Genomic DNA, 17,729 nt, shown 5'->3' with positions numbered 1-17,729 from the left:
TCCGCCCATGTTTTGCAAAATACGTAAGAAAAAAAATCCTTCTTAATCGTCAGCTCCAATTGGCTCTGCTGAAACTAGCTTGCTGAAAGGCATCATTAATGTCTCCCAATCAGGCACGTCTTTTCAGCGGGTGATTAGCCGTTGGAAATTTAGCCAGATTAAATATTTTTCCGTGAAATGAAATTCATGAAAGTGATGCATGTTATTTACCAAAAATAATCCTAATGTTCAACGACGAGGGTTTGTATTTTTCAAGGGTAAGTCGTAAAATTCATTTGTAAATTAATTGGGCAAACCTTATTGAAAATTAAAACTCAAAAATGTTTTCTGAACGTTTTGGTGCAAATAACTTATGTAAGTAAATTAAGACCTTCTTATTCGATTATTCAAGTAATAATATTACTTTGGGCTTTTTGCAGCAGATTTATATGTGACAGATTTCGCTAGTATCTTTTCGCATAGCTGAGTTTGTAACTTGCCGGTGTTGTAAATTTTGTGAGTTTTCCTGTTTCTATTCCGTGCGGCTTTGAACTGCTGTCAAGATTTTTGAAATTAGTTCTAGATGTGATTATACTTCAACACTAATTTCTGGGTTAAATGTTCTCAATGCCTGCTCTGTTAAATAGTTTCTAAATTGTCTTCACGCCGAAAGGTTTCGTGTAATCTTTATGACTTTATTTATAGACGAACTTCCTGCGTTTGTGTCCTAAAAATCTACTTAGAAAGATAAAATAGGATAGTATTGCTTCTCTTTCATTGACTTGAGGAAGAACGAAAGGATTCAGAGGTTCCCCCAGTTTTTTTTTTTTTTTTTTTTTGAACTAATGAAATCCTTAGAACTTCGTCTTGGACTTCTTTTGAGGACTTCAGAAAAAGATCTCCGTATTTTTTTTTTCTTAATTGGAGTCTTTAAAATGTGGTTTTATGCTATATATGAGAATTCTCTTCCTGAATTTTTTTCTCCATCAAGCTGAAGTTTTTCTTACACAAATTTAGGGTATCTTTGAATTTAAAAAAAGAAGGGAGTGAGTTCAAGAATTTTCTCCCGGAAAAATTTCAAAATTGAAGTTTGGAAACTGAAATTTTAAGCAATATTTTGTGATGTTAATGTTAGGTTAATCTTGCCCAGAATGTTTTGAAATTAATGTCTAGCAGGGTTTAAGCTGAGTTTAAAATTTCTTTAGCAAAAAAGCTCAAGCCAGAAAAAAAAGTTTAGCAAAATGCTAAAACATCGACATTTAATGAAACCCAAAAATTCATTTATTAGGAGGTCAGATTGCAAATAAAGACTCAGTACTGGCTGTTGAACTTAATAGTAATTGAAACATTTTCTGAACTAAGAATTGTAATATGATTAAGTTGAGTATCGCTGTTCTTGTTTAATAATCTCTCGGATCATGCTTCATGCATAGTTTTTTTTTTTTTTTTTTAATTCTTTATTTCTGTATTTTTTATTTGAGCCAAAAAGCGAAAACGCCTTGTTTTATTTTCGCAATTTAAATAGGTTTTTCGCATTTTGGGAAAAATGCGACCGTAGCGGAAACCCTGATGTCTAGGCAATCTTTGATAATGAAAAAATGGGAAGGGTAGTCTGCCCCCGCAGTATCTTGCTCCCCCCCCCCCCCTCCTGAATTGCTGCCACTGTATTTATAAAGGAACAGGTTTTAATAAGTCTAAATCGCATGCAAAACATTGCAGTCTGTAACGAGTAAAAAGTATTTTTACAATTTTCTGTGTTCTTGGGATCAGCTTTTCAAATGGAAGCCTGAATTTGCCCCTCCTCCCCCCTCCCTTTTTTTTATGCTTCTGAGTTTTCACTGAATGTTAAGGATTTGGCAGTTAACCGAATCTGATCTCAGAAACAGAAAAGTAACAGAGACACAAAAATAGGCAAACCTCCTGTGTTTTTATGTTAATTATCAACTTCACGATGGTCAAACTTTGATTTAATTTCTAGAGTGATGGATTCTGAAAAAGATAACCTGGAAGATGAATCTGATGAAAAAAATGGAATTGTCAATAATTATCCATTAAGGAAAAAAACATCCGATGGTAAATATTTTGCAGAAGCTCATATTTTTATTAACTAGACATGCACCGAATATTTGTTTGGTATTATGCAGATATACAATTTGGCAGATGAACCAATTATTCGGTTTTACCGAATATCTTAATTTTCATAGTAAACAAATAGTAGTAGTAAACAAATTTAAATATTTGACAGTTGCTAAATAAACAAATTTTATTTCTTCATGAGTTTCAAATCTTTTGATAACTTTTATTCATGGACTGATTAAAAGTTAGAGTTGAGTACCATAGTACAACTCTACTTATATCATCACATCCAGCAGTAAAACAGTTAAATGACCAGATCCAGTTCAGCCTAGTCAAAATGAAACATTTCCATGCATGTCAAACATTACCAAAAAATATTATCAAATTATCCTGCTGTGGCGTGAGTTTCATTGTTGGTCATGCCAGGAAAGTTACTCAATCATTTGCTTTTGTACAGGGTGTTCCGTTTTAACCTGCAAGACCTCTATTTTCGCAACCATTAGTCCTAGATGCATACTTCCAAGTGCAAAAATGTTCAAAATCAGATGCGAAGAAGTGAAAATAAAAATGAGTAAAAAAAATACAAAATTGAACTTTTTGTACAAGGCCTCAGGTCCTCTGAATTATATTTAGGGAAATAATCTCCATTGAAAGACAATTCCAACACAAAAGTTTGAAATTAGTATGACCAACACGTGAAATACACCGCCAGCTCAGTCATTTCGAGCCGAGGACTGCAGTTTCGTGCTTATTAGCTCTCATCAGCCCGGCATAGGAAAGTGACTGAGCTGGAGATGGAAAACCTTTTAAGGAAGCCAAGAGTGCCAAACAAACTGGTAGCTAATATAGAATTAGCAGACCAGAAGAGTGACCGAAGCAATGGTTCGGTTCAACTCGAAGATTGAACGTCGAGGCAAGGTATATTCAGTAAATTACCGCCCATTAGCCGGGGCTAAAGCAGAAATACGTGAAATACACCGCCAGCTCAGTCATTTCCAGCCGAGGACTGCAGTTTCGTGCTTATTAGCACTCATCAGCCCGGCAATTTATTGAATATAGTATGACCAATATTCACCTAAGTATGAAATGCAGCGTTTTGTGACTTACACCATTTTACACCTGCTGTCAATAACACTTTTTTTAGGGGGGGGGGGAGATATAGCAATTAACAAGTGTTTAAAATTATATGTGTGCAGAGTGTGTACTTGCTTCGGCAGTACATATACTAAAATTGGAACGATACAGAAAAGATGTGTGCAGAGTTTTTCAAATTGTTTGAGGGTTTGATGTGTGTTTTTGTGTCACATGGCATAACATTTGCATGAATTTTTGAATAGCAATGAAAAATATAAATCTTGTTTTTTTATTTATTTTATTTTGACAACCTGTCATTCTTCTGAAAGAGCGATAAGTTCCAATGTCATCTTCTGTATGGTCCTTTAAAACTTTTAACCTGAATATCTCCTTGAGTTTTGGTTGCACAAATGTCAAGTTTTTTGTGCTGGTAATAGTTTTTAATGGAGATTATTTCTCTAAGTTTTAGTTAAGGGACCTAGAGCCCGTATAAAAAGTAAAATTTTGTATTTTTTGACTCATTTTTATTTTTGCATCAAACTTTCAATTTCTTAACTCTGCATCTGATTTTGAACATTTTTCAATCAGAAGTATGCATCTATGACTAATGGTTACGAAAATAGAAGTCTTGCAGGTTAAAACAGAACACCCTCTATATATGAAGATGCTATCCGTACAGTACTGTTTCATTTTAAGCTAACACACAAACTTTAAAATTTTTATTGAGAAAAAAACAATAAACGGTAGAAACCCATCAGTGCCACAGCTAGATGCTGACTGAATGAACATTTCTTAAGAAACCAAAATGAGGGCTCGTTGCAGCTGCTGATAAAAATGTAATATAATTTCTGGATAGCTCTCAAATAGCTTAATGTCTCTATATGTTAACTAAATATTTTTTGCTTATGTACAAGGCACTTTTAATAAAATATTATTTACATAGAAAGTTATTTTTTCTCTTTTCATCTCTATGTATTTGTGTGTAAAATTAAAATTGCTCCCTGTGTCTTTTAATTACATAGCATTGCAATTTTCCAGCCAGCATCTATCACAGTGCGGAAAATGTAACTCCCCAAACGCAGGAGAATGCCAGAAAGTACAAAGTATATCCGTCCTTGCCCGAAGTGGCCTCTCCGTTTGCAGCATCTCCCACGGGAGACAAATCCGATGTGACCAGCAACCATGTCACCCCTGAACTGAGACAGCCCGTAAACACTTTGGTACTCCGCAGTGCTGGGAAGTATGGTAATCATCATGAGACCATTCGGCTGGATGAGCTTTATGCCGATAGACTGGACAGTGCATCTCTGGTATCCGTTGTAAGTTGTTTTAGAATTATCAGTTTTGTTTGACTTTATTGCCATTTCATAATTTATCGGTGCTTTTCTGCTAATCCAAAAGTTTTAGTTACCTAAAAAATTTATGGTACCTGCATGAAAAGCTCATGAAAGGAGGGAGGAGGAGGAAACTGCTCGGAACTAATATCATATGCCCAACCCTTTGGCGACTTTTTCCTGTTGGCGCCATAGGCATGCGCAGGACTTCAGAAAGGGAGGCACCACTGTACTAGGAGGTTGAATTTACACTTGGAAAGGCTACCATACTTGCTCGCTTAAGAGAAATTTTTAAATATTGTTAGTAAAAAAACATTTTTAAACCGTATGAGGTAAGAAATTAATGAAACTAAAAATGTAAAATTTTAGCCACTTTCGTATCAACTTTCATTTCTATGTGCTAATGGGGGTACCATGAACTCTTGGTGACCCCCATGCACACGCCTATGGTTGGGGCCAAAAAAAAACATTGCCAAGATATCAATGTACAAGATGCATCGTACATTTTTTTGGTGATACTTTTTTGGCACCCACAGAAATGTTAAGCTAAAAATTCATGATCAATAAATACTTGAAGAACACAATCATTAAAGCAACATGTAACCACAGCAATAAACATCACAAATATATGTTGCAAAAAACACCAAAAACAAAGACAAATACTGGATAAATATCTAAGTACACAACACTGAAAAATAATTTTCAGTTCACTTACTCTTTTTTTTCTTTCTGAATGCATGCATGAAGCCCTGCACATATGTCCCGTTCTTAGGAAAATTATCCCTATTTTTGCTTTATTTCCTGCACCACCCAATCAACATTGTGCACTATTTCCAAAAATTTTGTAAACATATCCTCATCACATCTGCCTTGCACCCCAGAGCCCATGGTCAGGAAAACTTAGTTGGGCAGAGTAGGCCTTGGCCCTCATGGGCTGTTGTGCTACAGGGTTAGAATGTTTCGTTAAGGCTTGGTAAAGGATGAAATGTTATCCATAAGGAGTGATTGTGTTCTGGTTACATACTGGAGTTCCGGTATTTTTTCTTATGTTAATTCCAAAAATCCGGTATTTTCACAGTCGTGCTTTTATTTCCCCACTTCAAAAAAGATATTTTTGATCTTTGGAAAATATCCGTTGAAGAGTATCAAGTATTTTAAAAAAGCCGAGTTGAATCCATTGTAGATTAAAAATGTGTTCAAACTACATTTCTTTAAATAGAATCTTATTGGATAAAAATGTTTTTGTTTTAATTTAACGTTATTTTTTTTATTAAAAAGAGTTTACAATACTTTTAGGAATCTGCAGTTTTCTTTGATGATAGAAAGAGGAGAATAGATTTTATTTTAGTCTACTCAAGTGATCCGTCCGAGCTAACCGAAGCACATAATGCTGCCAGAAAAATTTTTGAACACAATTTGGAAGATGAAGGCCTTCAATTAGAGCATGTATTCCAGGTAAATATGCAATCAAACCAGCCTCTTGTGTCCAAAAACTTTTTTTATTTTAAATCATCCCAAGTTTTTTTAGGACAATTATTTTTGTAATGAACACTTCTGTTGTCACACTCAACCCTCCAAAATCTACAGATATAAAATCTGCACTTGTCCAAAATCTGCACCAATGTTTCAGATGTAAACTGACATTCATGATTGAATGTTAAAGTGAAATTTTTAACTGGCAGTTACAATGTGAATATCAAAAAGAAGGAATGGGTCCTTCTCAAAAGATGTTACACTTGCCAGCATTTGTAGTTATTGATGGTACACTGGTCCAAGACCAGTGAAAATTGCTTTGACCCACCATGAAACCGTGTTACTAGCAGTTGGTTACCATCAATTCAGAAATTTTATATTATTTACATTTTTAAAATTTTATAGTGGTCCGCAGGATTAGTTATTTTTTCTAAGAATTTCTAATGCTGCATGCTGTCCTTCAAACTCAACAACCACTATGTTACTTTGCTTATTTTCAGCTATTAAGTAATTCTGAATGAAATTATCTAGCAATTTTCGTCTTTATAAGAAACTAGCAGTACCTGCACTGCTTTGCCCGTAGTTTAAAATTGAAAGGTCATTTGGTTCGCCTGTCTATTTTTAAATAATGGATGATGAATTTCTCGCCAATTCACTATGTTTATCGTGCATGTTATGGTAATTGACTCACATATGTTATGATAATTTACTCGACCACATTATGATAATTTACTCGACCACATTATGATAATTTACTCGACCACATTATGATAATTTACTCGACCACATTATGATAATTTACTCGTCCATGTTATAATAATTTACTCATCCATGTTATGCAAGGCCCAATACAGGCTGATTTTGCTACCGTTTTTCGGTACCTTCACAAAAATCCTATTTTGAAATCGGTACTTTCACAAAAATCTAGTAATAAAATCAGTAACTTAGCAAAAACATCGACAATTTCACAAAAATTCACATTTTAAAATATAAAATTTGTTTCTCTGTTTAAAACAAAATATACTCATAAAATAAAATTATAAGCAGGTTTATATGAACAATCGCTTAAATAGAAATATTTTTGTAGTATTTTAACTAATTTTTATCTGTTTCACACCAAAGTGTATTTATGCAATATTATCGCAATCTTTAAACATCTGTTTTGAGGAACCGTTTTTCTCATAATTTCCTATATTGTACACAGTACATAGACCATTAAACTGAAATTACGATGGTATTTTTCGTACTTCTTAGGTTTTCAGCCCCCCCCCCCCCCAAAAAAAAAAAAACGAAGCCTGTTAAAAATAATACTAGATGTCATTTACACTTTTAGAATTAAAATTTCACTTGTTCCACTACTTCTTTTACAAAAATTAGGATGCGTCTAAAATTTCACAAAAACAATGCTGATAAAAAAAACTTCCACAAAAATAGAATGATGCAATATTTTCACAAAAATAGGTAGCGAGAAAAAAAACCTGGATTGGCCCCTGTTATGATTATTTGCTCGATAAAATGTTCTCAAAGTTGGAATAAAAATTTTAAAAAATCAAATTTTTCGGAAATCGCTTCTAGGTGCTCGCTCCTATCCTACGAACTAGTTTTGTGCCGAATTTCATTAAAATCAGCCAAACAGCCTGGGCGCTATGCACGTAACAGAGATCCAGACTTTCAGCTTTTTTATTAGTAAAGATAATAGTAACTTAAATGCAATATATCCACAGCTTGGTTATGACATCCAGGAACTGCAGTTTCGTCTTTGTTATGGACTCATTAGTGTGGTATATGCTTACATTCACGTATAAGTCGATAAATTTAGTGCAAAAAAAAATGTGGTTAAAAAGTTAGGGTGTTGACTTATATGCGGGGCCGAATCTCTTAAAATTTTCTTTGAGCAATTCAAAGAAAATCAGTCGAAAACGTGAACATTTTCCCGATTTTAGTCAAACCTTTTAAAGTAGATGGTAAAGAAGTAGATATTTACACATTCTACTATAATTTCGCATGGTCTGACTGAAAGAAAGACTAAATAATTACAGCAAAAGGCCGATTGCATTAAAAGTGCGGGGTTGCCATATTCGCAAATTTTCCCGATAGTTGCAAATTAATGCTTTAAAAATAATAATAATGCAATATGATTACAGTGTAAAATTTCATTGATATTAATTCAGAATAAAGGCAACAAGTAACAAAAATTGCAACAGAAAAATGGAACTTTAAAAAAAGTGATTGAGAATGAAGAAATGATATTTATGTACATATATAAATAAAATATAGGACATATTAGGATAGTATAAGTATGTATTTTTTCAAAGCAAGAAATAATTACCATGCATTTGTTTTAATTATTTCTCTTTTAATTATTTTCTCTTTAATTTTGTCTAGGAAGAGACTGGCTTGGTCTACGTTAAAATTCATTGTCCGTGGGAAGTTCTTAGCCGATATGGAGAAATTTTGAAGTTTAAAATGCCAATGAAAGAGGTTTTGTTTTAATTGTCAGTTATCCTTTAATAAATTTATGTTAACTTATTGAATATGGTGAAAACATATTGAATTTGTCATTTGCTCAAAAAAAATTTCATAATTGAAAATCAAACTAAAAAAAAATGTTAAAATGGAAATAGATGTGTACTTTTTTGTTGCTATTGCTTTGAAACTGAAATTCAGAAATTTACTCAAAATATTCAAAAAGTTTTAATGTTTTTTTTTTTTTTTTCAGTTTAAATGCTGAAATTGTTTCTTGAATCCTGTTCTCTAATTTAATGTAAATTTTATTTTTAGCGATATATTTTCTACCTAAATTTTTCTTTTCATTTAAATATCTCAACCTTCAGTGCTCACTATGACTTTGTCTTTTTTTCCTTTTATCTTTGTTACTTAATCCAATGTGTATAGAATTGTTTTGAAGTAATGTATTAAATTTTAAGTTTTTTGAACTTTCTGGGAAAGTTAATTTGATTATTTTATTAAGTTTTGTTTTCTGATTTTATAAATCTAAACGTTAATCTGGGAAAATCTATCATCAAATAATTATGAGAGCTGTTTTTTCTGGTGAAAAAACATAATTCTAAAACCCTTGCTGACAAAATGTTCAAATATTATTCCTTAAATTAAAATGTTTAATATTCAACCCAATTTCAGGAACCATAAATGTATATGTATGTATATATGGTAAAAATATAAAGTATCTGCGCACATATCTCAAAACTATCTACAATTATTTTTAAAAATATGAAGTTGGTAGGTAAAATTTTCAGAAATTCAATGATTATTGTGCTTTCAATCATGTATCCATGAAAGCAAGAGATTAATTTCATTAATTTATCTGCTGGTTTTCAAGATAACCGTTGTTTGATATGTATATTAATTAAAAAATTTGAGAAAAGTACATATTTGCAGCAAAAGTATCCGCGCACGGTGTGTGCGTCTACATTATCTAGCTATGGTATCTACTGATACTCTAACATCACTTACAAAATTTTAAAAACAAGAGTTTTTTGTAGAACTAACTGTACCCATTTTGAAATTTTGTCTCTGAAATTGACTTTTTTATAATTTATGAACCAGGCTCTTCATTTCCAATTGTTCCTGGGGCAGGCGTAAGGAGCAAATAGTATGTACTCAATGCAAACTATCCAAAAACGACAAGAATAATCCCCTCTTATATGCAAATACATTTTTTTTTCAAAACCTGATGGGGTGGAGGAGGGGGTGATTGTGATCTCATAACCTCTAAATGGCAGGCTTGATATGAGGCTCGCACTGCTCTTGGGCAGTTAGGTGAAAATTAGTTTCCTTCGTGAATATTTGAATAACAGTCGAGTCTCAAAAATCCGAGTTTCGAAAGTTCGAGGTTCCGCTTAATCTGAGGTTCTTTATTTACATTTTAAATTAAATTTTTTAGTAGCTAAAAACTTCATTTTTATTGAAATCTGAAAATGGAAATGTTTGGCTGCTATAAAACTACCTAGATACAGTAAATAATACGAATTTATTAAGAGGTTACTTTCAACAACACTCCCTTAGTGGCATGAACATTGACTACAAGTTATTAACTAAGAGAAGACTTGCAAGAAGAACTTGAATAAGAATAACTTGAAACATAAAATTGGAATTGATTTGCCACAAAAGTGCATGTTAACATCCCTTTAAGAATATTGAATTGTAATCAAGGAAGGAGGTGCCCAACTTGACACCATATGGGTTGCATATACAAAATTTAAACCTTCCAACAACTAACCGTTTTTGTGTAATCCAAGATACATACACACGCACACACATTGATACAGACCTTATGACAAACGGGTACAGGAAAAATCAAAATGCATGTTTTTCTTGCCTTGCACACGTACGAATATCAAGAAAAACTAAAGTCAAAATTCGTTTAGATGCAATTAAATGGGAAATTTATGCTGAAATTTGCGTGATACATTTTTTGTGAAGACATTAGATCATTCTCTTTATATAAGGATGTAATAGGTGCTACTCCTTATGTTGTCCGAATAGTGTAAATTTTTATTCTGGGAGAATTTTCCGGGTAATCCAAGTTTTCAGTAATTCGAGGTGAGGTCAGCCCAAACTACCTGGGACTTTCGAGACGCTATTTGTAGTTTATATCATGCAGTTTATGTTTTATCTCGGTCATTATATTCTAGAAAAAGAATGTTTAAACATAAATTTACAAAAAATAATTAATTGTTTTGTTTTTGTAAAAATGTTTAGAATTTACACAAGAACTATAGCAATTACTGTAAGATATATATTAGTTCTAAATAAGCTCCTGATATTGTGATGAGTAGATGGATGTAAATGCATGGAAAGTTTCAAATTTTAGCATTAGCATCAGAATATATTGCAGTAAAACCTCCAAAAAACAGTTTTTACTGAGAATGTGCTCTTGAGAGGTTGCCACCATAAAGAGACCTGAAAAATTATTGTGCAGAAAATCAAAATTTACAACTTTAATATATTGAAATAACACAAAATTTAGTCCATGCTGCTTGTTGTTTTACAATGGGGTTGTTTCCTTCAGTCAAAAGAAGTACTTTTTGTCACCGAAATTGATAGAATAAGCAAAAAAAAAATAAAATTATCATGAACCCAGAAAATACTTTCATTTTCCCAACAGTTATTTTTTAATTAATTTTTTTAAATGTCCGATTTTTCAAACAAGGCGTGGTCTTGATGACGTCACAAATGATGCTCTTTGGCACATCTTTCTATCGTGCTTCCACGTTATGATAATCAAGCAGCGAATTAATATTGTGCTCTACGCTTGCTATCCACCATGTTGTTGCCGATACACGTGAGTAAAGATGCGGATTAAATATTTTGCTTCGTGAATGTCAACACTGGATGGCATTTCATCATTTGCGATGTCATCCGCAGAAGCAAAAAGAATAAAAGTGCATCAATTAGGTAATTTTTTTAAAATATTAAACTTAAACAAATTATTTAAAAAATGGTCTATCCATCCCCATTTCCCATAGGTCCATCCAGATCCTATGTTTTTAAGCACGCTCTTTCAGAAAAAAATACTTTTAAAATTTTGGAAACAACCCCATTAACAATTGCAAAAGTTGGCGATTTATGGTTTTTAATAATTGCAAGAGTATTTTGATGCAGATTTTTGAGTCTAATTCAAGGCTAGAGTCTGGTTCTCGTAAAGCCTAAACAATCGTTGATTTCTGATCATTGTGTAATTTTCTCTGATTTCCTGTAGGTCTAGAAATCATTAAATTTTGCCAACAATTCTGACAAAAATTCCTCCAGATTTCCAACCTGTTTTCCTACTTAAAGCTTACAAACTCAGATTCAGGTCATGAAAGTATTGCTCTCTTCTTTAAAGTTTTGCTCATTTGCATACTTCCACAGACAGAGCCACAAGTTTTTGTGAATCCCTTTTTCTTTTACCATCTTCAATAACTTCTTTGATTTTATTCTTTCATGTTGGAAATTCCGTCTTGGAATTTTCTATCGTGATTAGATGTTCATTCACTAATGCTCGCATTTGTACAGTCAGGCTTCCTCTCAGTAGATGAGGTTCACATATAAAAATGCTTAGAATGAGTTTCTGGTGTAATTTACTTTAACTGACTGATTGTCAAACCTGTGATATGGTTTATGGAAAGTTGTATCCAGGTGGTCAGGGTTTTATACCCCATCCTCTTAAGTTTACCAAAAACCTCCTATGCAATGAAACCCTCTTGCAATGAACTTCAAGGTGTTGTAAAATTTGTTTATTGTAATAGAATTCAAGTAAATTGAAATTAAATTAGAATCATTGAATGAAAATTAAATCAGGTCTGAAAATTTACATCGTTGCAATGGAATTTTACTGTAGTATGCAAAGTTCATCGATTTCTAAATTCTTTAGCAAACCTCTTTGGCTTGCAGGTTTCTTTGGGGCTATGGGGGGGAGGGGGTCTCACAAATTAATTAGCAACTGACTTCTTTTTTTAAAAAAGAAAATATAAGAGTGAGAGCAAAAAGGACTATCTTTTTATAATGCTTGGAATGTGTCGGTAAGTATCATTTGAAAAAATTGTCACTTTAAAGAGGCAAGAAAAAAAAGTTTCCCAGAAAATTAATGAACTGTTTGTGATGGCAATATCTACCAGTGGTCTACAAAGTGTATTCAGTTCCCTTAAAATGTGGCAATCTTTTACAAGAAGGTACGGTAATGATTGATGGTTGATGTGGTTTGAATAAATTAATGACATGAATTTCCATCCTTTGGAGGTTTTTTTTTTTTTTTGGTGACTCTTCAAGGAGGTTTTACTGTAATACCTTTTTTTTTTTTTTTGACTGCAATTGTTTTCACTGATGCACTTGCTGTTTGTTTTAATTATTCAGTCTTTAATTTCAATTTATTGAGAAGAAGGGATGCGTGTGTTGTGATTTTACTTTCCCAAACTGCTTGCTGACACCTTATATTTTCACTCTTGCCAATAAATAATGATTTTTTTCCACTATTCCTAGAGTTTGTTGGACTCTCACAATGCAAGACCTCCTTCCAACGTAAGCATGCTGTTTGCAATTTTTTAAGTATTAATAATTACTAATATTTATTATAACAGTCAAACGTTTTCTCTTATATCTCCTTACTCCTATATTTCATTTCTGTGTGAGAATTTCTCGACATACATAACCAAAGAGAGTAGCATGTTAACAATAACATTTGTCTTTGAAATCATTTCATTTTTTTCTTGTTGTCAGAGACTTTTAAAGAAATGTATGAATTTTTAACTTTCTATTCCATTAAAAAAAATAATAATAAATAAACCATCTGTCAACTATTTCTTTTTGTTTCTTTCTTTTTCTTTTGATTTGATTTTCATTTTGTAGATTTTTTAGTCCAATGGAAGAATTTGATTTATCTTATTTTAAAAAGTTGAACCAACTGAATGTCAGACATAAATAAATCTGTTTTAAATGTGTATAGCATGTTGAATGATAATATTAGTACCCATAAAAAATCCTCAGCATGTTTGCATTATTCATTTAAAGTAAAGTTACTAAAAATTAGAAATTTTGAACAAAAAGGGCTTGCAGTCAACTCTCAATAAATCAAAGTCATATAACTGTAATGTTCATTTATCTCGAAGCTTTCATGGGGTCCCAAGCTCTTGAGAAGGCTGTAGGAATTTTGCATTACTTGAATGCTCTAGCCTTTCCCTTGGAACTTTGAGTTATCGAGAGTTGACTGCATTTTGTTCCATTAATCTTGAGTAAGGCAAAAAAAAAAAAAAAAAAACTCTCATACTGTTATAAGATAAGTACAATTTATGTATATGTTACTATGGAGGTTAGTAATTACTTGACATTTGATGTTCTTTATCAATTTGTTTTATAAAATGATTACCTAGTAGATCAATATTTATAAGCTATTACTCTAAGGAAAATAGCTGACCTTAAAGCAGATGTTTAAAGTTCCAATCTTTTTCAGACAACCAAAACATATACTGTTCCAAACAGTATGCTATCCAACCAAAGAACAAACTGCATAAACCAGTAGTTATGCTCAAGGAGACGTAGTGTTATTTTCTGTTAATGCCTTTAACTAGGCACTTGGTTGTTGCTTAAAGAGCTATTCTGCGTGTAAGAAATGAGTATAACTAGGTTAATAAGATTTAATTAAATTCTTCGGGGGAAAAAATATTTTTACATATTTTAGCAGAAATTTTTTGTAGAAAAAAAACCTATCAAATATTATTTTTAGGCTCCAAACGTGTAAAAAAGGTAAACAAAACGATATTCATTTTAAAGTGCGAAATTCTTTACACTATACTAAATTTTCATCCCATGTCTTTGTAATTAGCACTCTGCAGGTAATTACTCTGCTCATATCGCAAAGCGCAACCTAGCTCTTCTTTGTTTCCAGTATTTTATCAGTATCATACATTTGCTTAGTAAATAATGACTACAAGAACTTGAAGAGAGATGCTAATCCTGTAGAGTTCTCCTTAAAAGGTGACTTTGTTTCATCAATTTGCCTTTTGCAATCACTAGACATAGAATCTTCAAGTTCTGTTCTCAGCAATGGTGCGAGTCAGCGAATACCTAGTTTTTAAGTTTTTGACTAATTTAAACCATTTTCTAATGTTCTGCTTACCACATCCTTGCCTCAGAGCAACAGTAAGACATTGAATCCTAGAAATAGCAGTAAGATATCATATTAATTAAAATTATTTAAAAAAAAAAACTAAATTGTGTACAATTAAAAGTGGACAAAAATGAGAAATGAAATTAACAGTTAAGGAGTTGCAGATAAAGAAAATATGTTATTTTTAATGCAATTTTGTCAAACTGGCTAGTTATTATTATATATATATATTTTTTATCTAATAATATTATTTCTTTGACATTTTGGTTATTAATTCATTTGTTTTCTCCAATTAAGTAATTACTTTGGGAGTAAAAATATTTAACTTTAAAAATTATGTGCCTATTTACTTAACATTTTTATTTCCTTTTCTTTTTACCCCTTAAAAATCTAGAAGAGATTTCAATGAAACCAACTGAATAATCTGAGTTATATTACTACTGGTTCTCATATTGGATTAACCTCTGAGTAATAATAATAATTTTTTTAAAAAACCAGGTTCCTCCTACTTTATTTTCTATTTTTTTTAAATTAAATTTTAATGTTTAACTCAAATTTTCGTTGTTCAAGAATTTTTTTTTTTTAAATTTGAGTTCATGGCTCTCAGTCTCTAATAATAAGCATTTTTCACTTAGAAGCGTAGAATTTACACAATATTTAGCACTTTGCAGACTTTTTATGCCTTAGTGTGCTTGACATTAGTTGCAAAACATCCACTCTTTTGCATTCTTTGTATGCATAATTTTGAATGCTATGAAAGGTTAGAAATTTATTTATTCATTTTGTTCTATATATGCACTGAAAAGAAAGTATTATGTTTATGATCTTGAGTTCTTGATGATAATGTAGGTTGTCTGTATTGTTGATTCTTGTTGGGAGAGCAGGGGGAAAAGGAGACTATATAAATTTAAAATATATAGCATCATATGTTTTATTGTGCTGAAATATATCAGTTATAACTAAAGCTGTGCTTTTGTTTTTGAACATACAATTTCCTCATTGTACCATATTTTCGGGAGTATGTGCAGCACCTATCATAAGTGCTTCATCAAAATCTAAAATTAATACATGTTGTTGTATGACTATCTGCCTATATCTGTGTTATCACTACTCCTGGTGAATGGCAGAAAAATGAGCATCAAACCAGGTATCAATAAATTCGTAATTTTCTGTTTAATTTTTAGGTATGGCCATAGCTGTGCAACTTTAATTAGCAGAGTTGACAATTAAAAGTGATTAAAAACCTGACATTCTCTCCTATCAGTTCTTTGTTTGGAAAAATATTTCCTTCTTTCAGAACACTTTTCCCCATGATATTCCCTATAATATTCCCCATCATTCTAGTGGAAATGACTCACAGAGCGATGGTTTTTCTTTTTCTCAAGGCCACGTTATCCTGCGTCCATAATTTCTGTTTTTTTTTTTTTTTTTTGCTTAAAGCGGAAGTTATTGATTAGCTCAGAGTCAAATGGGGGGATTCTAGAGCTGCGCCACAGAAAAAATTAACCCACTGGTTTACTAATTAATGTACCGACCTTTAATGTAAGGGGTTAATGCCTTTAATGTGAGGGATAATGAAAAGGAGTGTAATACAGCTAGATTTTGAAACTGGATACAGGAGAAAAGAAAGACCATAGCTAAATTCTCATTCTAAATTCTCCTTGGAGAGAAAGAGATTAGTATTAAACGCTGTATTATAGACTGACAAAAAAACACAAAATTAAAGTATGGGAACAAATTAGAAAACTTTTTACCATGTTCGGAAGATGAGGATATGCTGTCGGCTTATCTTTGGTAAAGAGTTCTTCAATTTATTTCTTTCTCGCTGATTAATGCAGGACGCTTTTTTCCCCCTTAAATTAATCATTTTTAGAAAACAGAGTTGTTTAAATTGTTATTCCAGGGGTGTTCCCCTCCTTAGAGCAAGAGTGCACTCCCCTAAATATCGTAAAAATCCCCCCTCCCCAAAAAAAAGTGAAGAAAAACCCTCAAAACAACCTCCCTAAAAATTTCAATGGCACAGTATGCTCCATGACCCCCCCCCCACCCCCCACAGGTGGGCACCCCTGGTCATTCAAAAAGTTAGCAAACGTTTCAAAAATAATTTAGATTGAATTAAACATTGAAAATCAAGTAGTATTTTCTTACGGTATTAGCCTTTCTTACAATAAGTCAAATATGACTACTGTGTTAGTTGAATGGAGTTTATAACATCAGCACATTAATTATTTAATGAGTATTTTTATTAAAATATTGTTTTTTAAGGTATTTTTAATCTGTTCCAGTTGAGATATCATATCTCCAACTCTGACAGCACTTAGTAAATAGTAACAGGGATGACGTGATAACTAGGTTCAACTGTACTCGCTTAAATTTCAGCAATTTAGTCTACAAAAGGATATAAGCCTTGCAAAAGGATTTCTGTTGAATGAGATTTTAGAAAAAGTTTTGAGAACTGTAATCTCGCGACTTATTGGGAACCCTAGTTCAGTTTAGTTCTCCAAATTGTGGTTAACGTTATTGGCTGCAAAAGTGCATATTGTAATAAGTGCGTGAATCAATAAAGATCATATTCCGTATTAATTTCATAAACCTCCATTTCATTCTGAATACTGATACATTTTTTTTTTTTCTGAACTCCCTTTTGCTCATTTTATTTCCAATCTCGTTGTTTTACGTTATAATTTTACATCAATTGTAGTGTTTTAAATATTTTGTTCTCAGCTTCAGAAAAAACTGAGTAAATAGTTTTAAGTATGGTGTATTTTATTTTGTGCTTATAATACAGACAAGAGCTATGCATATTTTTTAAAAACTTGAACTTAAACAAAATTTTCCACATTATTTCTAGGTTCCTGATTTTGATTTTTCAAAGTACTATTTTAGCAGTCTGTTCAGTCGCATGACTAATATTACTCGAAGTGTCTCGGATCTCCTGCATCCAGATACCTGTGGCGTGGGTTTCAAGGATTGTCGATTTTCTACTGTTTACACACGTGACAAAGAATATTTGTGAGTAAATTTAGTTGTCTTATTAATGGCATCTGTGGCTATTAGTATTCACTTTAGTCACTTTTCAGCTTATTTACGAATTGTTTCTGATTAAAATAGTCCATTCACTATATTTTCAAAAGGTACTTCATTTTGTATATATACTACTGTTAAAGCTTTAGATCTGTTATTTCATG

The 17,729-nt window shown here is 32.1% G+C and overlaps 1 protein-coding gene across 1 annotated transcript in view; it reads left to right on the top strand.

The window, feature by feature from the left end:
• Window positions 1-165: 165 nt before the first annotated feature.
• The window catches only part of LOC129218029 (anoctamin-5-like), a 66,999-nt gene continuing 49,435 nt past the window's right edge, over window positions 166-17,729 (top strand). Inside the window, exons 1-7 of the mRNA XM_054852208.1 lie at window positions 166-257; window positions 1,958-2,052; window positions 4,168-4,448; window positions 5,760-5,918; window positions 8,322-8,417; window positions 12,918-12,956; window positions 17,393-17,553. Of these exons, the coding sequence (XP_054708183.1) occupies window positions 1,962-2,052; window positions 4,168-4,448; window positions 5,760-5,918; window positions 8,322-8,417; window positions 12,918-12,956; window positions 17,393-17,553 (827 nt within the window). The 5' untranslated portion in view covers window positions 166-257; window positions 1,958-1,961. The remainder of the gene's footprint in view (window positions 258-1,957; window positions 2,053-4,167; window positions 4,449-5,759; window positions 5,919-8,321; window positions 8,418-12,917; window positions 12,957-17,392; window positions 17,554-17,729) is intronic.

This window comes from Uloborus diversus, chromosome 3 (genome assembly GCF_026930045.1).
Source record: "Uloborus diversus isolate 005 chromosome 3, Udiv.v.3.1, whole genome shotgun sequence".
NCBI lineage: Eukaryota > Metazoa > Arthropoda > Arachnida > Araneae > Uloboridae > Uloborus > Uloborus diversus.
This window is presented reverse-complemented; position numbering and strand designations above follow the sequence as displayed.